Here is a 21,814-nt window from a genome sequence, read left to right as displayed (position 1 = left end):
CAACATGACCTCATGGCTCCGAAACTCAATTCCTCTACCAATAAAAGCTAACACACCGTACCCCTTCTTAGCAACCCTCTCAACCTGGGTGGCAACTTTCAGGGATCTATGGACATGGACACCGAGATCTCTCTGCTCGTCCACACTACCAAGAATCTTACCATTAGCCCAGTACTCTGTCTTCCTGTTATTCCTTCCAAAATGAATCACCTCACACTTTTCTGCATTAAACTCCATTTGCCACCTGTCAGCCCAGCTCTGCAGCTTATCTATGTCCCTCTGTAACTTGTAACATCCTTCTGCACTGTCCACAACTCCACCGACTTTTGTGTCATCTGCAAATTTACTCATCCATGCTTCTACGCACTCCTCCAGGTCATTTATAAAAATGACAAACAGCAGCGCCCCCAAAACAGATCCTTGTGGTACACCACTAGTAACTGGACACCAGTCTGAACATTTCCCATCAACCACCACCCTTTGTCTTCTATCAGCTAGCCAATTTCTGATCCAAACTGCTAAATCACCCTGAATCCCATGCCTCTGAATTTTCTGCAATAGCCTACCGTGGGGAACCTTATCAAACGCTTTACTGAAATCCATATACACCACATCAACTGCTTTACCCTCATCCACCTGGTTGGTCACCTTCTCGAAGAACTCAATAAGGTTTGTGAGGCACGACCTACCCTTCACAAAACCATGTTGACTATCTCTAATCAAATTATTCCTTTCCAGATGAGTATACATCCTATCTCTTATAAACCGTTCCAAGACTTTTCCCACACAGAAATAAGGCTCACTGGTCTATAGTTACCGGGGTTATCTATACTCCCCTTCTTGAACGAGGGGACAACATTTGCTATCCTCCAGTCTTCTGGCACTATTCCTGTAGACAAAGATGACTTAAAGATCAAAGCCAAAGGCTCAGCATCTCCTCCCTAGCTTCCCAGGGAAACCTAGGATAAATCCCATCCGGCCCAGGGGACTTATCTATTTTCACACTTTCCACTTATACCCCTGTTGGTCTGGCCCTCTAGTGATCATGTGGTGCTACTGATTACACATTAACCCCTTGTGTACATGCACATATAGAGATCACTACATCCCCCTTTTTCTCGTGTTACATATTTTCTGCCTGTTGTAAAGAAAATTGAACAAACATAATGGATGCAGTTTGCAAATGCATTGCATAAAATCAATGAGTTAGTCCGTGAGTCCAAACTTTATGAATGTTTCGGTTGAGTTGTTTTCATCTTCTGTTGTTGAAGTGGTGATGTTGATGTTGTTATTTCTTTGTGAACATCGTCAGTGTTCTTGTGTTTAAGTGACCATCAAGTCATCATGAGGTGTTCGAATGGTCGAATCACTTTGTTGTCTGATTTAGACTCTTTTTTTTCTCTCTATACTTGTGATAGTGATTCTGTGTTACACCATTGTCTGACCTGGACTTTTCTGTGCTTGCGGCATTGATTCTGTATGTCATCTTTGTCGTCTTACCTGGACTTTTTCCTATGCTTGCGGTATTGATCTCGTGTGTCATCTGCCTTGAAAGCTGGCGTGCTTGCTTGTTCTGGTGTAGATGTGAATTTGTGAGATTCGGTCATGCCTTGGAATGTTTGTAGTCTTGTCATGTTTTGCAGTGTGCTGTGGCATTGTCCTTCATATGCAGAGTTGTACCATGTTGTATAGGTCATTGTTTCATTGTTGTTGTTTTTGTCATTTCTGTGTTTGTTGTTTTCGTTGTCGTTCTTGTTGTTGTCGTTCTTGTTGTTTTTGTCATGCTTGTTGTTTCTGTTTTTGTTGTTTTCGTTGTCGTTCTTGTTGTTTTTCTTGTCGTGCTTGTTGTTTCTGTTATGCTTCTTGTTGTCTTTGTTGTTCTTGTTGTGTTGCATGTTGTTTTTGTTATTGCTGTTGTTGTTCTTGTTTCTGCTGTGCGACTTGCGGTGTTTGTTGTTCTTGTTGCGCTCAATAAGTGTTCCATGTGGATGATTTGAGTCATTGTCACAGTTATTGGTGTCAGTGTCCTTTCTGGTATCTGTTACATTGGGTTTCTTCTTGAGAATTGTGAGAATGATCTGATGTTGTATTGATGTTGGTGACATCAGTCATTTGTGGTGGATTTGATTCCTCTTCTTTGCTTTCTTGGTACTCCTCTTCTAGAGTCATTTCTGTTTCACTTGAATCATTGGTTTCTTGGTGCTCCTCTTCTGGAGTCAAAATCTTCACAATTTCATTTTCTTCTTGGTCTTGGTGCTCCTCTTCTGGAGTCAAAATCTTCAAGATTTCATTCTCTTGTGGGTCTTGGTGCTCCTCTTCTGGAGTCAAAATCTTCACAATTTCATTTTCTTCTTGGTCTTGGTGCTCCTCTTTTGGAGTCAAAATCTTCACTATTTCATTCTTTTTTGGGTCTTGGTGCTCCTCTTTTGGAGTCAAAATCTTCACGATTTCATTCTCTTGTGGGTCTTGGTGCTCCTCTTCTGGAGTCAAAATCTTCAAGATTTCAATTAACGTGGTCTCTCTGGGCTCATGAGTGGCCCTCCTCAGATTGTTGAGTGCTTCTGTGCAGACGAGCTGAGATATGTCGGTCTCGCTGTGATCCCGCACATCCTGTATGGGAATTATGATTTCTTTGTCACTTGTCTCACATACAGTGGGTAGACATTCAGTGTCTTCTTGGTGGTTAAATGAGCTGGGTTCTGGTGGCTCAAATAAGCTGGGTAGACTGTCATAGTCTTTTTGTTGTTCACGTGAGCTTGGTAGACTTTCATAGTCTTGTTGATGCATGGCGTTCGCTATGGAGTGTTTGCTTGCTTCCATTTTTGAGTCTGTCACCGAGCTGTCTGTGGAGGCTTGCGTCGCTCTCTTTGTGGAGGCTTGCGTCACTCTCTTTGTGGAGGCTTGTGTCGCTCTCTCTGTGGAGTCCTTCATTGCTCTCTCTGTGGAGTCTGTTATCGCTCTCTCTGTGGAGTCTGTCATTGCTCTCGCTATGGGGTCTGTCATTGCTCTCTCTGTGGAGTTGTGCAGTGTTCTCGCTGTAGAGTTGATCAGTGCTCTCTGTGTGGCGTCTTCTTCTTGGGTATTGCTGTCATCCAATGTATCGACGATCTGCCATGGCATCATGGTATTGGATTCATCTACCGTGAGTAGAGTCGTGTTGAGCATTTCAACCGTGTTGCTGATGCAATGATCATCAATTCCGAATAACTCATCCATATCTGAGCAGTAGTCTTCAATGAACAAATCATCTATTTTTTGTTTCGGATTTGTCATTGTTCTTTCTATGTCCAATGAAGAAATCATCTTCTGAGTAGTATTCTTCAATGAACAAATCACTGTGCTCTCCTCTTTGGGTGGTGCAAACTATTGTGCCAGGGTGCTGTGGAGGTTATTGCTGGTGTAAGTTCGGGCATTGTTCCGTCTTTTGATGTAAGAAAATTTGGTTTTGCAGCTTTAAATGTCTTTTTGTTCATTTTCGTGCATTTCCCTTTTAAGTGGGCGTGGTCCGGGTCCTCTGACGTCATGACGCTCGTGATGTCATGCGTAGGAATAGATTGCGAATGCGCAATTCGAGTTTCCTTTACTGAGCGCTCTTTTTGCAACTGCGCATGCGCGGCTTCTGGAGTGTATTTTGCCATTTTCCTTCTTTTTGAGAAGTGCGCATGTGCGTACTGGCCGTAACGCTCTCGCTCAAGGTGGCTGCCAATCAAATAGCACTGTTACATCGAGTGAGATCCTGCCGCTGCCTCGTGGTGAGTGTCGCGCCATTTTTACCGGTTCTGTTTTCCAGATACTGATTCTGTGTTTGTAAAAACTCACAGTATTGATTTTGTTTTTGTTCATAAGCAAGGCATTTTTGTATAGCAGTTTCTAGAGTTAGATACTTATCGTGTGAAAGTTCTTCCTTCAAATTTTTGTCAGATAGTCCAGAAATTAATTGATCCATTATCATGGTGTCTCTGAAATCAGCATAATCACAGCCTTGTGATATTAACTTGAGATTTGTGATAAAATCAGTGATGGGCCCTCCATTTCTCTGGCGTTTATGACAAGAGTTAAATCTTTCCCGCATCTCTCCAGACTGACTCTTACAGTGTTCATCAAATTTTTTTGAGTATTAATTCCAGTTTGGTGTTGTTTTCACCTTCTAAGTAATTAAAGCAATTATGAATTTCTCTAGTTTCATGCCCTCCTATTGAGAGTAGTAGGGCTATTTTTGTTGCGTCAGAGACGGTGTTTAAATCATTAGCTGCGATAAATATTTGGAATATCTGGTCAAATCTTTTCCAGTTAAAACTTAAATTACCGGCTGTTTCCAGCTGCCCCAGAGGTCCAATGAGTCCCATAGTTAGTCATCGAGGATCCATTTGCTGCAAAATCTTCCACAGTCGAATATCCGGTCTGAATTTTCTTCTCTTTTTGTCTAACCTAATCTAACTAGTTCTGTTAAAGCCAACAAGCCTGGTCCCATGTTTTGTTACCTGTGCGGTAGGTAACATGGGCTACTCAATCCTTGGCTAATGAAGAGGTCTTTTGAATCTCGATGAAGAAGTCTCAAACTCATCCAGTAGTAACAAAAGGTTTATTGAGTAACTATAACAATAATTGCATGAGTTTTTTTACTTTAACTTTGATACTAGTAATAAGGTTAATAAGATCCAACTACAGTAACTATACATAACTCCACTCGCCATCTGAACTACTCTCCTATTGCCCTGGTCATAGTGCATCCCCGAGAGAGCCAGAGACCCAATGTGGTTGCCTTTTATACTCCTGTTGGTCTGGCCCTCTAGTGATCATGTGGTGCTACTGATTACACATTAACCCCTTGTGTACATGCACATATAGAGATCACTACAGTTCCCTCATGTAAATCATTAATATATATTGCAAATAGCTGGGGTCCCAGCACAGAACCCTGTAGCACCCCTCTATTCACGGTCTGCCATTCGGAAAAATGGCCCGGTTATCTATCCATCTCACAATACTAACCCTAATCCCACGCGCTTTAATTTTTCTTTTCAAACATCTTTTTATTGGTTTTCAAACGGGGAAAAGGAGCATGGAAACAGAGAATGATGCATAGTCATAGATTCAGTTTACCCCCACCCGCCCCAGAAACAGATATACAACATAAAATGTACAAAAAGAAAACAATAAATTTAACAATTGACAGTAATTAATTCTATAAAGAAAGAGACAAATTGTTGCCATCTGAAAATGAAATATAAATCGCTTATTGTCACGAGTAGGCTTCAATGAAGTTACTGTGAAAAGCCCCTAGTCGCCACATTCCGGCGCCTGTCCGGGGAGACTGGTACGGGAATCGAACCGTGCTGCTGGCCTGCTTGGTAAGCCAGCGATTTAGCTTAGTGAGCCAAACCAGCCCCTACAAAAAATGTTCTCAGTTGAACCCCTCATGACAAATTTGACCTTCTCCAGGTATAGAAAGGACATCCCAGTCATCCAACCTGGGTGCAGCATTGGGTGACTTGGGGGATTTTCAGGTTGATAAAATCCACCTGCGAGCTATTAATGAAGCAAATGCGATATATCTGCTCCAATCTTAATGAAACTGGTTGGTGTGGGGAGATTCCGAGTATGGCTGATAAAGGACAGTGTCTAGAATATTGGAGAGTGTGTCGAAAAAGGCTGACCAGGAGCTGAACAGCTTTGGACAGGACCAGAATATATCATAGATATCATAGAATTTACAGTGCAGAAGGAGGCCATTCGGCCCATCGAGTCTGCACCGGCTCTTGGAAAGAGCACCCTACCCAAGGTCAACACCTCCACCTTATCCCCATAACCCAGTAACCCCACCCAACACTAAGGGCAATTTTGGACACTAAGGCCAATTTATCATGGCCAATCCACCTAACCTGCACATCTTTGGACTGTGGGAGGAAACCGGAGCACCCGGAGGAAACCCACGCACGCACAGGGAGGATGTGCAGACTCTGCACAGACAGTGACCCAAGCCGGAATCGAACCTGGGACCCTGGAGCTGTGAAGCAATTGTGCTAACCACAATGCTACCATGAGTGTGGTCAGCATGGCCGAGCGAGAATCTGTCACATTTGTTGTCTGTATTGGGGGAAAACCCATTCATTCTGGCCTTGGTGAAGTGAAATCCATGCAGGACTTTAAACTTAATTAAGCTTAACTGAGCACAGGAGGATGTGGAGTTGACCCCTGATAGGTCCTCCTCCAGCCTTTCGCCCGGGAGGCTGAGCCCAAGCTCAGCTCTCAGTCTCCTCTCGCCTTGCGGAGAAGGAAGGGCCGGGATATCATGAGATCATACAATCTTGAGATAGAAACACTCCTGGTTTGGGGCACAGACAGGACCCTCTCCAACAATGTAGTTGGGGGTGGTTGAGGGAATGATGGAAAATGAGAGTAGACAAAACCCAGACTTGATAGAGACTAGATTTAGGTAAATTAAATTTGCCTGGGAGCTCGCTGAAACTGGCCAATTTCCCATCTGCACGAGTCCCCTCCCCATTCACAAGGCGAATGCTGAGTTGACAATGGAGGGCAAAGACAAGTGGTTATTGCAAATAGAGCCCAGTAGGGAAGGACTGGAAAGCTCAAAGTGTTGACAAAATTGATTCCATATTCCTAAAGTGGGTATCACAGCGGGGTTTGAAGTCAATTCCATGGAGGAAAAGGGCAGTGGGGCACAGACCAAGACAGGAAGAGAGGATGAGCAGCAGGAATGTGCCTCCAGGGCAGCATGGTAGCACAGTGGTTAGCACTGTTGCTTCACAGCCCCAGGGTCCCAAGTTCGATTCCCGGCTTGGGTCACTGTCTGTGCGGAGACTGCACGTTCTCCCCGTGTCTGCGTGGGTCTCCTCCGGGTGCTCCGGTTTCCTCCCACAGACGTGCTGTTAGGTGAATTGGACATTCTGAATTCTCCCTCTGTGGGAACTACAGGACCTCTCAGGCGCCGGAATGTGGCGACTAGGGGCTTTTTACAGTAATTTCATTGCAGTGTTAATGTCAGCCTACTTGTGCCAATAATAAAGATTATTATTATCATAAGGCTCCATGGCGGACATTGGTCATGATACCATGCCATGATTCTTTGGATATTGGCCGCCCAGTAATAATACAGTAAATTACGACGAGCTAGACCCCCTCTGGCGTATCGCTCTGCGTGCTATAGGGGGTCCGCACGCCCAGATGAACGAGGATATGAGCTTATTAACCATGGCAAAAAAATGATTTTGGCAGGAAGATGGGGAGATATTGGAAATTAAATAAGAACCTGGGGAGAATGTTAATTTTTATGGAATGAATTCTCCCAGCGAAGGAGAGGTAGCCAATTCCAGCGGTGGCCTTCCACCTTCTTTGGCAACCGGCTTGAGTGATTTGTTCTATGAAGGGTCACGAACGAATGAGCTATGCTGACACCTAGGTAGCGAATGCTGGCACCAGATACAGGGAATGGCAGAGCACCTGGCGGGATTGTTTGGAGCTGGGGTTGACTAGAAAACACTCGCTTTTGTTAATATTCAGTTCCTAGCCGGAAAATGAGCCAAAGCTGCTGAGAATGTTCGTAACGTTGTCAACACAGGGAAAGGATTTGTAATGTATAAAAGGAGGTCATTAGCATAAAAGGATACACGATGACCCGCACCATCCTGGAGGATGCCCTTCAGCAGTCTGGACAACTTTAAGGTATAGGCGGCATGGTGGCACAGTCGTTAGCACTGCTGCCTCACAGCGCCAGGAACCCGTGTTCAATTCCGGCTTGGGTCACTATCTGTGTGCAGTTTGCATGTTCTCCCCATGTCTGCGTGGGTTTCCTCCGGGTGCTCCAGTTTCCCACCACAGTCCAAAGATGTGCAGGTTAGGTAGATTGGCCATGATAAATTGCCCTTGGTGACCAAAAAGGTCAGGAGGGGTTATTGGGCTACGGGGATAGGGTGGAAGTGAGGGCGTAAGTGGGTCGGTGCAGACTCGATGGGCCAAATGGCCTCTTTCTGCATCGTATGTTCTATGCTAGGTAATGGGGTTACGGGAATGAGGGGGTGGGGGTGGGGGTGGGGGGGGGGTTGCAGGCGAAGAGTGGGTATGGCTAGGATGCTCATTTGAAGGGTCGGTGCAGACTCAATGGGCTGAGTGGTCTCCTTCTGCACTGTAGGGATTCTATGATAAAGGTTATAGAATATAGAATATAGAACAGTACAGCACAGAACAGGCCCTTCGGCCCTCCATGTTGTGCCGAGCAACGATCACCCTACTCAAACCCACGTATCCACCCTATACCCGTAACCGAACAACCCCCCCCCCACTTAACCTTACTTTTTAGGACACTACGGGCAATTTAGCATGGCCAATCCACCTAATCCGCACATCTTTGGACTGGTTCTATCACTAAAGTAAAGGGTGGTGGAGACAGGGGACATCCCTGACCAGTTCAAACTACTCCGAATGCGAAGAGTTAGTGTTCACTTAGGGAAGGTGGAAAGAAGGCGGATCCAGGAGATACATTTTTGGCCAAACTCCAACCTACCCAAGGTTGTAAACAAATAATCTCATTCCACTCGGTCAAAAAGTCTTCTCCGCATCCAGACAGACAACTACCTCTGGGTCAGTCGAGGCAGCTGGGGAAAGTATACTGTTGAGGAGGTGGTGAACGTTGCAGATAATTGGTGACCCTTTATGATTGGTGACCCTTTACAAAGCCAGTTTGGTCTTCAAGAGTTCACATCAAGGAGACATGGCTCCAAACAGTGCACCTGGCCTGGGGAGATAGGCCGATCAGAGACACACTCTTCAGGGTCCCTGTCTTTCTTCAGTATAAGTGAAACGGAGGCTTGAGTTAATGTAGAAGGTCAGGAGCCATGAGACGATGGGTCATGGAACATGTCTAGCAGCAAGGGCGCAAGCTGAGTGGAGAACCTTTTGTAAAAATCAATAGAGAAACCATCTGGATATGGGGGCTTTACTGCTCTGCATCAGTTTAATGCAATTCGTTATCGAGGTGCACACAGTTGTCTAAATCGCTACTCCTGACTGCATCTACAGAAGGGATGTCTATATTATTTAGTAAGAAGTCTTACAACACCAGGTTAAAGTCCAACAGGTTTGTTTCAAACACGAGCTTTCGGAGCACGGCTCCTTCTTCAGGTGAAGAACTTCTTCATTCACCTGAAGAAGGAGCCGTGCTCCGAAAGCTCGTGTTTGAAACAAACCTGTTGGACTTTAACCTGGTGTTGTAAGACTTCTTACTGTGCTCACCCCAGTCCAACGCCGGCATCTCCACATCATGGCTATATTATTTAGGAAGATAGATTTTGTCGAGTCATCCAGCAAAGGATGGGATATATAGAGTTTACTGTAACAGGAAGTGAAGGTCAGATTATTATCAGAAAGTCAGTATGAGGGTATGGGAGGAGTCATGAATCTGGGAAATAAATGGGGAAACAGACTGGTGCCTGAGCTGATGTGACCAGTTTTGTCCTCTTGTTCATTAAAAAGTCCCCTTTGACCATTGTAACATGTGCACCTTGTGTGGGTCTCACCCCCTCAACCCAGAGATGTGCCGGATAGGTGGATTGGCCACGCTAAATTACCCCTTAATTGGAAAAAAAATGAATTGGGTACTCTAAATCTATTTTTTTAAAAGAACAAGGAATAGGCGGCCGCCATCTTAGTTGCGTCCGAATTGGCAGAGGTATCGATATCAGTCAAAGCTTTCTGGCTAAAATTCTTTACTTTGTTTTGCATTCTTGGAAGAAATTTGTTGCTTGCTCGTTTACAGTGATTTCCGCGGTATCAGCAGTCGATTCGCGGAGTCATTAAAGGGGGTAGTAAGAATGTTGGGGGAGATATCGCGTGTGCATGCTTCACCTGCAACGCGCATCCGGATGTCCTGTGTTTTAATTTTACATGCTAATCTCTTACATGAGACTTTGTTGAAAGTCTTCTGAAAGTCCAAATAAACCACATCCACTGGTTCCCCCTCGTCAACTCTACAAAATTGCAGTAAATTTGTCGAGCATAATTTCCCTTTCGTAAATCTGTCCAATTCTGCCACTATTTTCCAAGTGCTCTGCTATAAAATCTCTATAATTTACCCCATTACCGACATCAGGTGGACTGGTCTATAATCCCCTGTTTTCTCTTTATCTCCTTTTTCAATAGTGGGATTACATTAGCCACCTTCCAATCAGTAGGAACTGTTCCAGAGTCTCTGGAATCTTGGAAGATGACCACCAATGCATCCACTATTTCTAGGGCCACTTCCTTAAGTACTCTGGGATGAAGATTATCAGGCCCTGGGGATTTATAAGCCTCCAATCGCATCACTTTCCCCAACACCATTTCCGTACTATACTGCTTTCTTTCAGCTCTTCCCTGTCACTAAACCCTGTGATCCCTGACATTTCTATTATGTTATATTCGTCCTCTTTTATGAAGATAGAACCAAAATATATAATTAGTTAGCCCACCAATTCTTTGTTCCCCATTATAAATTCCCCTGGTTTTGACTGTAAGGGATTTATATTTGTCTTCACCTATCCTTTTTACCGATAAAAACTTCTATCCCCCCCCCCCCCCCCCCCCCCCCGGCCCCAACCACCCCACAAGCTTATCCTTGTCCTCTGTTTTCCCGCCTTAATCAATCTTTTATTCCTCCTTTGCTAAATACTAAACTGCTCCCACTCCACAGGTCTGTTGTTTTTTTCTGGCCAATTTGTATGCCTCCTCCTTGGATCAAATACTGTCTCTAATTGCCCTTATAAGCCATGGTTTGCCACCTTTCATGTTTTACTTTTGTGCTAGACAGGAATAAATAATTGTTGCAGTTCACCCATCTGCTCTTTGTCTGTTTGCCTAACCACCACCATCGCCAACTCACTCCTCATACCATCGTAGCTTCAGGACCCTAGTCTCAGAAACAATTACGTCACACTCCATCTTGATGAAGAATTCTGTCATATTATGGTCGCTCATCCCCAAGGGCCCCTGCACAATTAGATTGCCAATTATTCCACTCTCATTGCACAATGCCCCAGGAATATGAAACTCTCCCCCTCACACCAACATTTCAACCATGTATTCATCTGATATATTCTTATTTTTCTACTCTGATTGCCTGCCTAGTCCTCTTGCTCTGCCTGGTGGTCACCCATTCCTTTCCTACCCGTGGACATTTAGCCTGTGGTGTGACCACATCTCTAAACATGCTATGATACTCTCCATCTCACAGACGCCCTAGCCGCCGTCCCAAAACCCGGGCTTCCAGGAGCTGCAGCTGGAGACATTTCCTGAACACATGCTGACCCTGGGCACTGGAAATGTTCCCGGCTTCCCACATAGAGCAGGAAGTGTACATTGTGGTTTTAGCTCTCTTGCTATGACTTACGCTTTGAATTCAACCTTTTGGCAGGTACTTAATATCAAATATAGACCACAAAATAAGACCTTAAGAACTATAAGTGATAAAAGTATTAAATACTTACCCGACCACACCCATAGTACTCGAACGATCACCTTGTTCCCTCCTCACCGAAATTCGTCGATCACCAAACTCTAACTTAAGCACTCTACTGCAGTCCAGTGAAGCAGTACAAATAAAATCACTGTGAGATGGCCTGCTTTTATACTCTTTGAATCTAGCCTGTGAAAGCCTGTTTAAGCCAGTTATCTAATTAACTAGCTGTAGTTGCAAACAGAGGCCGTATAAATCCTGTTTTAAAGCTGGCCTAAGATTCACTTTCTTCCAGTCAAACAGCAACTTTTGATTAATTATTAAACTAAAGACTAGACTTTAGATAGAAATTAACCCTTAAATTCCCTCAGTCATCAAACTCCAACTTAAACACTATACTGCAGCCCAAAGCAACGCTCCAATGCAGACCAAAAGTATAACCAGTTGGGAAACGTGACAATCCTAACAACTCCCAGTGGCTTCGAAGCTAACAGTCTAGCCACTGTCAGCACGGCTGCCCTTGTCATTGTCCACAGGTGTGAACATCTTGCACCTTCTTCCCAGTAAGACAGCCTTCTCCCCCCCCCCCCCCCCCCCCCCCCCCCAAACACCCCTCCCCGCCAGCTTAAACGTCTCAAGCTTATCAGGCAAAATGCAGAACAGGTCACATGATCGCTGCAATGTGCCATTTTACTTTAAACAGACGGTCCCAAAACATAAACTTTGAAACCTAATATTTGTAACAATGGGCAGGATTCTCCAGTCTTGTCCATGGTGGGACCAATAGCGAGTGAGAATGGAAAATTTGGCGTTCCAGCCAAAACTCCATTCACTTTCGGTGGGTCGGAAAATCCCGGCTGGGAACAAGGACTGAAAATTTTGGTCAATACGTTTTCTCAACCGTGCAGCAGATTCGGAGCAGAATTTCCTCCTCGGACCTTCATCTGCCCTCAAAAGGTCTCAATTTTTCTGATAAAGCCGACCAATATTTGAAATTAAATGATGATACTGGGACTGTTTCAAATTCTGATTTACAACAACTTGCATTTATATAGAACCTTTAACATAATAGAATGTCTGAATGCTCTTCACAGGAGCGTTATTTGCTGAAACTTGACAGTAAAATGATGCCAGAGCTGAGAGGTTATCACTGGCAGGAAAGACTGAGCCGATGGGACGCTTTTCTTCAGAGGCTGAGAGGTGGCAGGACAGGGTTTATAAAATTATGAAAGAGTTTGATGGGGAGGACTGGGAGAAGATGTTTCCATCTGCCAGGGAGAACAGAACGAGGGGTTATTAATACAAGATAGTCACAAATATATCCTATTGGAAATTCAGGAGTGTTGAGAGAACCTAGTTAGCTTTGACAAAGAGTCATCCAGACTCGGAATGTTAGCTCCTTTCTCTCTCCTCAGATGCTGTCAAATCTGCTGAGATTGTCTGGTTTTGCTACATTATCCAACTCTCCTTTCCTGTAACTGACCAGACACATGGAGTACTCTTCCACCAGCTTATTCAAGTATATGCAGGGGAGTCGCATCCACAAAATAGCGTATGAGCTCTCCAAATAATATATTACATCAGGTCTTATATATCTAGATTATCTAAAATGTAATTTACAGATACCGAACAAAGATGGAGATGAAATGTATTATCTTTAATCTAATACAATTAGCATCCCTACTTACAACACTATAAATGTGATATTTCACCAATTACAACATCTATACGCTTGCCAAATTACAATATCCAATCACTAACAAAGCACATCTTCACGAATTACTATTCAATCAGTAGGGAAGCACATATTTGCGGTCCTTGACCGTTATCTTGAGAATCGATTTGTGACGTCCTGTGGTCTATCAAAGTTCCTCTTTGTCCAGTCTTCTCAGTTTGCAGAAACTTTCACATTTTACAGTTGTCAGCACTTTTCTCCTTCCCAGGACACTGATGAGATCGTGGAACTCGCTGCCACAATGACTGGTTGAGTTCAATAGCATTGGATGTGCTGAGGAAGCTAAATGAACAGATGAGGAAGAAAGGAATAGAAGGGGGTATGCTGACAGGGTGAGGTGCAGTCGGACGAGAGGGGGCTTATGTGGAGCAAAGACATCATCATGGACCAGTTAAGCTGAATGGCCTTTGTGTGGTGAAGACTACATTAATCTGTGAGGTGGTACAATTGTCATTTATAGATACCTAAAGGGACTAGATATTTTAGACCATGATATCTGTTTTATCTGGTCCAGAAGAGTCGAACCAGAGGGCATGGCCGATACTTGAAGTGAATAAGTTGAAAAGTAACGTCTAGGAACAGTCAGTTGAATTCTCCAGCCAGGGATGAAGTCCCACCAAATGTGAAACCAACTGAAATGGGAGCCAAACCTCCTCCAGCGTACGGCAGGACTCCAGAACGGCATTCTGCAGGTGGGGACTAATTAAGAGGTCGCTGCTGGGATCGCTGTCCAATTAAAGATGGTCCCCAGAGCTACCAGCGTAATGAGGGGGGCCAGGAGCTCGATAATTAAAGGTGGTTACTGCTGACATAATGGGAAGGAGGACGCTTCTCAGCTGAGGTATAGATTCATGGAATCATAGAATTTACAGTGCAGAAGGAGGCCATTTGGCCCATCGAGTCTGCACCGGCCCTTGAAAGAGCACCCTACCTAAGCCCAAACCTACACCCCATCCCCGTAGCCCAGTAACCTCACCCAACCTTTTGGACACTAAGGGCAATTTATGATGGCCAATCCACCTAACTTGCACATCTTTGGACTGTGGGAGGAAACCGGAACACCCGGAGGAAACCCACGCAGACACGAGGAGAACGTGCAAACTCCGCACAGTCAGTGACCCAAGCCGGGAATCGAACCTGGGACCCTGGAGCTGTGAAGCAACTGTGCTATCCACTGTGCTACCGTGCCCCCCCCCCCCCCCCCCTCACAAAAGTTTTTTATTTCACCATGCCAGGGTCAGGCAGGACCTCAATGTTATGTAGCTCTTGAAGGGGGGCCCCCTGGCCGAAGGTGGGGCGACCACTCGTGATCCCCGCATCATCGCGCCATCCTCACGTAACAACGTGCCCTGATGAGTGATGTAGGGCCTCAGAACGTCACCCAGACGATATCATTTTTTAACCCTTGAATTTTGCCGGGTCAAAATGCACCAAGATGTTTGAAGACTGAAATGTTACTTCACAACTCGGAAATCTTCCGCTTGGGGCTCTCTCCATCGCCACCGCTGATTCTTCCTTAATAGCTGGTGTAATGGTGCCAACGTTGTGGCGAAAGTCGAAACAAACCTGCCATAATAATGTACCATCCCGAGGAGGGATTTAAGCTTGCTGACATTTTTGGGTGGAGGGATGTCTCACATGGCCTTGACCTTTTCTTCCAGGGGTTGCAACCTGGTCGCATCAATGTGAAATCCTAGGTACTTCACTTCCGAGGTATGGAAAGTACACTTTTTACATTTTAGGTGGACCCCTGCATCCTGAAACCTCTTCAATACTTTCCTGGTCTGGCCATGTGCTCTTCTGGTGTGGTGCTGGTGACCAGCATGTCATCAAGGTAAACCATTCCGTGGGTATTCCCATGGAGGAGATTTTCCATTGTGCACTGGAAGATAGGGTGAATGGTAGTGTAGTATATTGGAAGAGCCTTTGTAGGTAGCGATTGTGGTGAACTTCTGAGACTCCTTATCCAACTCTAGTTTACAGGCGTGGCTAAGTTCCAATTTTGAATAAATAACCCCCCCCCCGACTCTGCCAGACTAGCGTAGCGGTCCATGATTCGGGAAATCGGAGGCCAATCGACCTGAGCAGCTTCTTTTATGGTCAGTCCCCACAAATCCTTATCGAACGATCTGGTTTAATTGGCATCACCCACTCTGAAAACTGAACCAGTTTGACTTTGCCAAACTCTTCCAATCTCTTTAGCTCTGCTTCGACCTTCTGATGTAATGCATATGGCACTGATCTAGCTCTGAGGAACTTGGGCGTCAAATCTGGATTGATGTAGATTATGACTTTGACACCCTTAATCCTTCCCAGTTCCTTATGGAAGATGTCTTCATACCTCCTTAGGACATCTTGGAAGATACCATTGGATATTTGAAAATCTCGAGCTAATTGTGCCTAATCTTCTGTAACCTGCCTCTTCCCATCAGATAGACCCAAAGACAGATTGACCTCCTGCCCTCTGTAGGCCACTGGTGTATTGTCGATTCCAAGATTTTCAAAATTTCCCAGGTGTATGTGGAAAGTTTGGCTGTAGTGCTCTTCAAGCTTAAAGACCATGGGTGGGATTCTCCAATAATGGGGCTATGTCCCCACTCCAGCGTGAAAACGAGGGCGAATAACTCTGGACTTTCCTGAAGAAAGTCCAGAGTGAGTCTCCTACCTAAAGGGGGCGAGCAGGGCCCCGGAGTGCTCCTCGCAGCTCCGGTTGCCGATACGGAGCCCTGCACTTCCGGTCGGAGGTCCGCACATACGCACGCCAATAGCCTGCGTCACCCGCCCCGCGCGACATGGTGGACCCACACTGCGGACCGGCATCAAAAAGATAGGCACCTCCCCCAAGATCGCGCACGCCCACAGATCGGTGGCCCCCGATCGATAGCCTGGCCGTCTGTGAGCCCTCCCCCCCACCCCCTGGTGAAGGATCCACCCGCCCCCCAACTGGGTCCACAGCCGCCACGCTGGGTTCCCGATTGGTGGGACGATGAGAGACCCCCGCCATCGGGAACTCGGCCAGTTACACTTGGAGAATTGCCGCGGGGGAATCTGTCAATGGCCCCCTACCCATGCCGCATAGTTCAATCAATACATTGCATATTCTCCTTCAAAGCTGTACTCCATGTGTTCAGTGGTGCTATGGAATACTGTTGCTGTGTTGTATTTTGCATTGCCCCATTTTGTCCCACATGGCAACATGCTTGGATGTGTCCCCTTCGGTTACATCAGAAACACAGAAAATCCAAAACATGACGTATCATCTGAGGCAACGATAGCAGTCCACCACCCACCCCACCCACCTTCCACCGCAACAATAACAATCCACCTCCAATGTCGGATGACGCCCCAAATGTTTCCTGGTCCTTTGACTCTGGTCCGATGCAGAGGATCCTGTCTGGTTCTCCGCTGTGCCTGTTGATCCTGCCGCAGAGCCCATGGCCGTACCGCCCCATACTTGCTTAACCTCCCCTTCAGCCACACTTGGAACTCAGTGGAGCATTTTTCAGCACACTCCTTCGCCTGAACCATCTTGATCGCTTCTTCCAATGTAATTGTGGTCCCCTCCAGAAGCTCCTTCTGGATATTAAAGTTATGGGTCTCACAAATCAACATATTATTAAGCCCAGTCCCGATCTCAGTGTTCAGCAAGCTGGCAAAGATTGGCTATGAAGGCTGAGACAGATCTTCATGGTTCCTAACGGCAGAGTTAAACTTAACGTTGGAGGATAATTAAAGACCTTGTGTTCAAATGCTCTTTGACCAATTTCACCATCTGGTCAAAGGTCTTCGGGTTGAGTGCCTCTGGGCACATGAGGTTCCTAATCAAATTGTAGGTCTGGGGCCCACAGTCTGTCAGAATCACCTCCTGCTTATCCTCACCTCTGATCTCGTTTGCACTAAAAAAACATGGAGCCATTCGATACACTGATTCCAATCCTCAATCCCTTGGTCAAAAATGGGTTTAGTTTCCCAATGATGGGCATTTCCACTCAGGGTTTAAATGATTCCGACTCTTGCTGGAGCTTCTCTACTTTCTCAACTGCTCCTTCCTTCCCCCCTCGATTCATGGCGACTGTCGGCTACAACCAAAAACCTTTACCTTGTCGCCAATCTGGTGGCTCGAGACTGGGCTAGAGGCTTCTAGTAGTTAATAAAGGGGTTTGATGATGATATGCAAAGACAGCTAAATAACAGGCACAGAACACTACACAACAGTCTTTACACTTCAGCTTCCTGGTCCACACTGCTCAGGGTTCTGCTCCCAGGGCCCCACCCTTATTGGCTGGGGCTTGTGTGTTCCTGCGTGATTGGCCCCAAGCTGGTCATTCGCACTGTGCAAATCAGGCGTGACTCCCCTGACTTGCTTCAACTCCAGGGTCTTTTGATTTGGTTTCTCTTCAGCATGCTTGACACAATATCCACACACACTCGCACCCTGCTTCTTTATTGCTGTCGGTTCAGTAATGTAAGCTTTAGCAGTGCAACATGAATATCCGGCTTGTTTTATGGGTACTAGGAACCTTTTGTACCTTGTACTGGGTCAGGAGCACAATTCTTTTGACATTCGTATTGGTAAACCTCAGCCAACTTGTCAGGAATCAACAAGGCGTGTAGCAGTCACTGCCAAGGCCAGATAAATCCGATTCTGTCAATTATTTCAAGGGAACGGGTGTTCACTGAGATGTTATAGCAATATAGGAACAGGAAACCATTCAACCCCTCAATGGTGTTCCATCAAAAACAAGCACCTAAAAGCAGCGATCTTTGCAGGTAAGGTGCTGCAAAGTATTCTTAATTTATTTTCTTTCTCTTTGCAGGTATCGAGGACAGAGCAGCATTATCCCCGTAAGTATTGATTCCTCATTAATGAGGTGCCAATTCAAGAGCACAGTGCACCAAAGCTTGCGTCAATGATTAGCTCAGAGTGTGAGATAACTTAGTCGTCTCTCACAGAGCATGGGTCCCTGCACAATCGGCGAACTTCCTGGAGTTTAGAAAAATGAGAGGCGATTTCATTAAAATGTATAAAATTCTTAGAGAGCTTGACAAGATGAAAATGAAATGAAAATGAAAATCGCTTATTGTCACGAGTAGGCTTCAATGAAGTTACTGTGAAAAGCCCCTAGTCGCCACATTCCGGCGCCTCTCCGGGGAGGCTGGTACGGGAATCGAACCGTGCTGCTGGCCTGCTTTAAAAGCCAGCGATTTAGCCGAGTGAGCTAAACCAGCCCCTCAGATAGGTGGTCAGGTGCTGTTTCCCATAGTTGAAGAGTCTCGAACCAGGGGTCACAGTCTCAGGGTAAGGGGTTGGCCAACTGGGAATAATATGAGGATAATTTCTTTGTTCATAGGGCTGTGAATTGTTTGAATTCTCTACTTCAAAGGGATGTGGATGGTCAATCATTGAGTATATCAAGATTGAGATCAATACATTTTTGGACACAAAGCGAATTAAGGGATATGGGGATAGGCAGGAAAGTGAAACAGAGGCAAAAGTTCAGCGTGGTCTGATGAAGATGAACAGCTTACTCCTGCGCTTATGTCTTACGTCCTTATCAGAAATGACCAGTGACTTGGCTGTTCTTGAAGTTAAAACAAATCCGACCTACACCCTCCTCATGTTCCAACCCTTTCTTTGTCGGTATGTATCCAGCTTGTTTTTGTATTTAGAGAGTTGTGTGGGCACATTAGGCAAGGACAGAATTGGGAATGTCCCTCACAACCAAATGGAGTGTCAGCACTCAGAGTCCATGCTGCTATGTCGTCAATGACCAGGCCACCAGGCATCCTCAGGGTATGATCGTCAACCAAAGAATCACTTCTCTGCTCATCTGTTTGTGGCAAACCTAGTTACCTTCACACTGGACTCTTCTGACCCTCTCCTGATCAGCCTCCCATCTCCATCCTCCATAAACGTGAGCTCTTTCAAATTACTGCTGCTCATGTCCGAACTCCGACTGACTCCCATTCAATCATCACCACACATTGTGCTCACTGACCTGACCTGCGCTGGCTCCTAATCCAGCAACATGTCTCGATTTTCTCACCCTCATTTAAAATTCCATCCCCATCTTTCTAACCTCCTCCAATCTAATGACACTCTGAGATGAATGCACTCCTTTCATTCAGGCCTCTTGCTCGTCACCAGTTTTCATTGCTCCACAATTAGTCTTCAGCTGCCTTTGTTCTAGGTTGGGGAATTCCCTCCTGAAACACCTCCATTTCCCCACCTTTCTCTCCTCACCTAAAATGCTCTTTGAAACCTACTGTCACCTGTCCTAATATCTACTAATAATAATTTTTATTATTGTCACAAGTAGGCTTACATTAACACTGCAATGAAGTTACTGTGAAAATCCCCTAGTCGCCACATTCTGGTGCCTGTTCGGGTATACAGAGGGAGAATTCAGAATGTCCAATTCACCTAACAGCACGTCTTTCAGGACATGTGGGGGGAAACCGGAGGACCCGGAGGAAACCCACGCAGTCATAGGAAGAACATGCGGACTCCGCACAGAGTGACCCAAGCCGGGAATCGAACCTGTGACCCTGGCGCTGTGAAGCAACAGTGCTAACCACTGTGCTACCATGCTGTTTATGTAGCCCATTGTCAAAATATATTTTATATTTGCTGTGGGACCAATCCACCTAGGACCTTGGGATGTTTATTACGTTAAAGATGCCCAGCTGTTGTTGGCTTACTGAATAGTGTTGTGCATGAAAATCTGTTGCCCTCTCATTAGAAATGGCTTGTATCGCACTTGGAGCCCGGACTGAGCTGTGAGAGGCTTCTTGCACGTTCACTATGGATTCAATAACCTGTTCTCTCTGTACCTGCCATCCTGACCAGACGCAACTGAATCCGACCTGAACCTAATCTAATTGAATATCATCAGCTCAGTTTACTCTGTTGAATGTAAATTGACGATGTAATTACATTATCCTTCCGGCCAACTGCACAGGAAAATACAAATCTGTAATTAATCCGATAATTAATCCGATAAAGGGGTTTCGGTTGGAGATGCGACAGATGCTGAAAATTGATGGGTTGGTTTTAATGCCGGGGCCATGCAGGTCCAGCGATGAAGATCCAGTCTTGGTCACGACCTCACTCAAATGGAGCCAGTAGGTTTTGGGATTGCCGGCACTTGGGGCCCACAGTAGAGCTCAACAAGTCTTGTGGAGATTGGTTGGGACACTGGATTAGATCCTGTCCTTTGGAACTTGTATGACATTGAGCTAGTCCTGTGCACCCAATGTCCCATCAGACCCACGCCACTTTTACTCACCAGTCTCGCTTACCCAGTGCCCATCAAACTCGCTTCACCTAAACAAAGCCAGGTTACTGCAGGTACTGGAAATGCTGAAATACTCAACAGATCTGGCAGCATCTGCGGAAAGAGAAACAGAGTTTACCTTTCAGGTCTGTGACTTTCATCGGAACTGGATGACCCTGATTGGAGTTTTGTGGAGGAGCCGAATTAAATCGTAGAGAATCTTTGTTTGACTGAAGTGGTCAGAGTTGGCTGAGATAGAGCCCACTTGCAGTGTTGTTGCTGGTGAGCAGGTTTACTCCTTGGCGGTGCTGTGTGCATCGGGATGATGGTGGCCATTAAGAATGTTGTTCTAGATGAAGATCTTGGCTCTATGGTCTTTGAAGCTCACTTTGATGAGGAACTGCGAGGTATTCTTGGGAGAATGGTGGAGGTGCAGGCGGGAACCCTTGTATTCGATAGTGCATTTTCCCTGGTAAGGGCCCACCTTCGGTTCGTTGAGATCCTGCTGCACGGTGTGTCATCTATCCGGATTGGTTCAAGAGGTGGGGACTGAACAGGGAGCATCCGTGTGCCGTAATCAATATTTTCCCCGCTTCTGGACTGTGATAGAAAGATTCAACATGGTTCGTTAGGTAAGCAAAACTAAGCTTTATTTACGAACTACAACTGCTAGCAGTATGGCTGAAACTTGGAGTCGGAAGGCAGTCAATTACAAACTGCTGGTTCCTTTCTAAGTCCGCCCATTACAAAAAACATTTATACATTATAAAATCAAGATAACGTGAATACAGCTTGGTCAGGAATTTGATCAAAAGTAAAACATAAGTAATAATCATTAAACTGGCGTCACCTTGCTGACCTTTAGAGGACTCGGGGTCTCATATCATTATCTTGTCTTTTGGTCGCATGTTTAAGAAACGGAGCAGACTTGTTTACGTATCGAAAGAAACTAGTTCTAACTTATCTTGTGTATTTAGACTGCTCTGGGGTATGACGACTGAGTTTATCCGAGTTTAGAGTCAGCAAGTTTTCGGGTCAAGTTGACCTTGGCTGATTGTATTTGTGCCTTAGGTTATGCGAAGTCAGTTTAAATTTCATTGTACCAAGAAACTTGACTAGTTTTCCCATCATGCCATTATTTGCTTCGCACAATACCACAATGTGAGCTTGCTCCCTGGCAAGAAGTAGGAGGTGAGATCCTGATTGAGTTTGAAAATTAGCTGCTATGCTTTAGTATCTTGGTTTGGAGGATGGGCGTTTCAGATTTGATGGAGCACCGTGTATCCTGCCCCCCACTTCTCTCGACCACTCATCTTATATTAACCTGTTCTCAATGCTCGTCATGTGTAATGGAGG

General features: G+C 45.5%; 1 protein-coding gene across 2 annotated transcripts in view; it reads left to right on the top strand.

The window, feature by feature from the left end:
* Positions 1-21,814, top strand: part of pdzd3a (PDZ domain containing 3a) — a 61,421-nt gene that overhangs the window by 7,696 nt on the left and 31,911 nt on the right. The window contains exons 1-2 of one of the 2 annotated variants that reach the window (XM_038779731.1): positions 13,766-13,873; positions 17,999-18,026. In XM_038779731.1, coding sequence (XP_038635659.1) covers positions 13,819-13,873; positions 17,999-18,026 — 83 coding nt within the window. In that variant the 5' untranslated portion in view covers positions 13,766-13,818. Of the gene's footprint in view, positions 1-13,765; positions 13,874-17,998; positions 18,027-21,814 lie in introns of those variants that run through there. The other variant, XM_038779732.1, reaches the window with a different exon arrangement.

The sequence above is a fragment of the Scyliorhinus canicula genome, chromosome 19 (assembly GCF_902713615.1).
Source record: "Scyliorhinus canicula chromosome 19, sScyCan1.1, whole genome shotgun sequence".
Taxonomy (NCBI): domain Eukaryota; kingdom Metazoa; phylum Chordata; class Chondrichthyes; order Carcharhiniformes; family Scyliorhinidae; genus Scyliorhinus; species Scyliorhinus canicula.
Note: the sequence above shows the minus strand (reverse complement) of the source record. Positions and strands in the feature narration are given on the sequence as shown.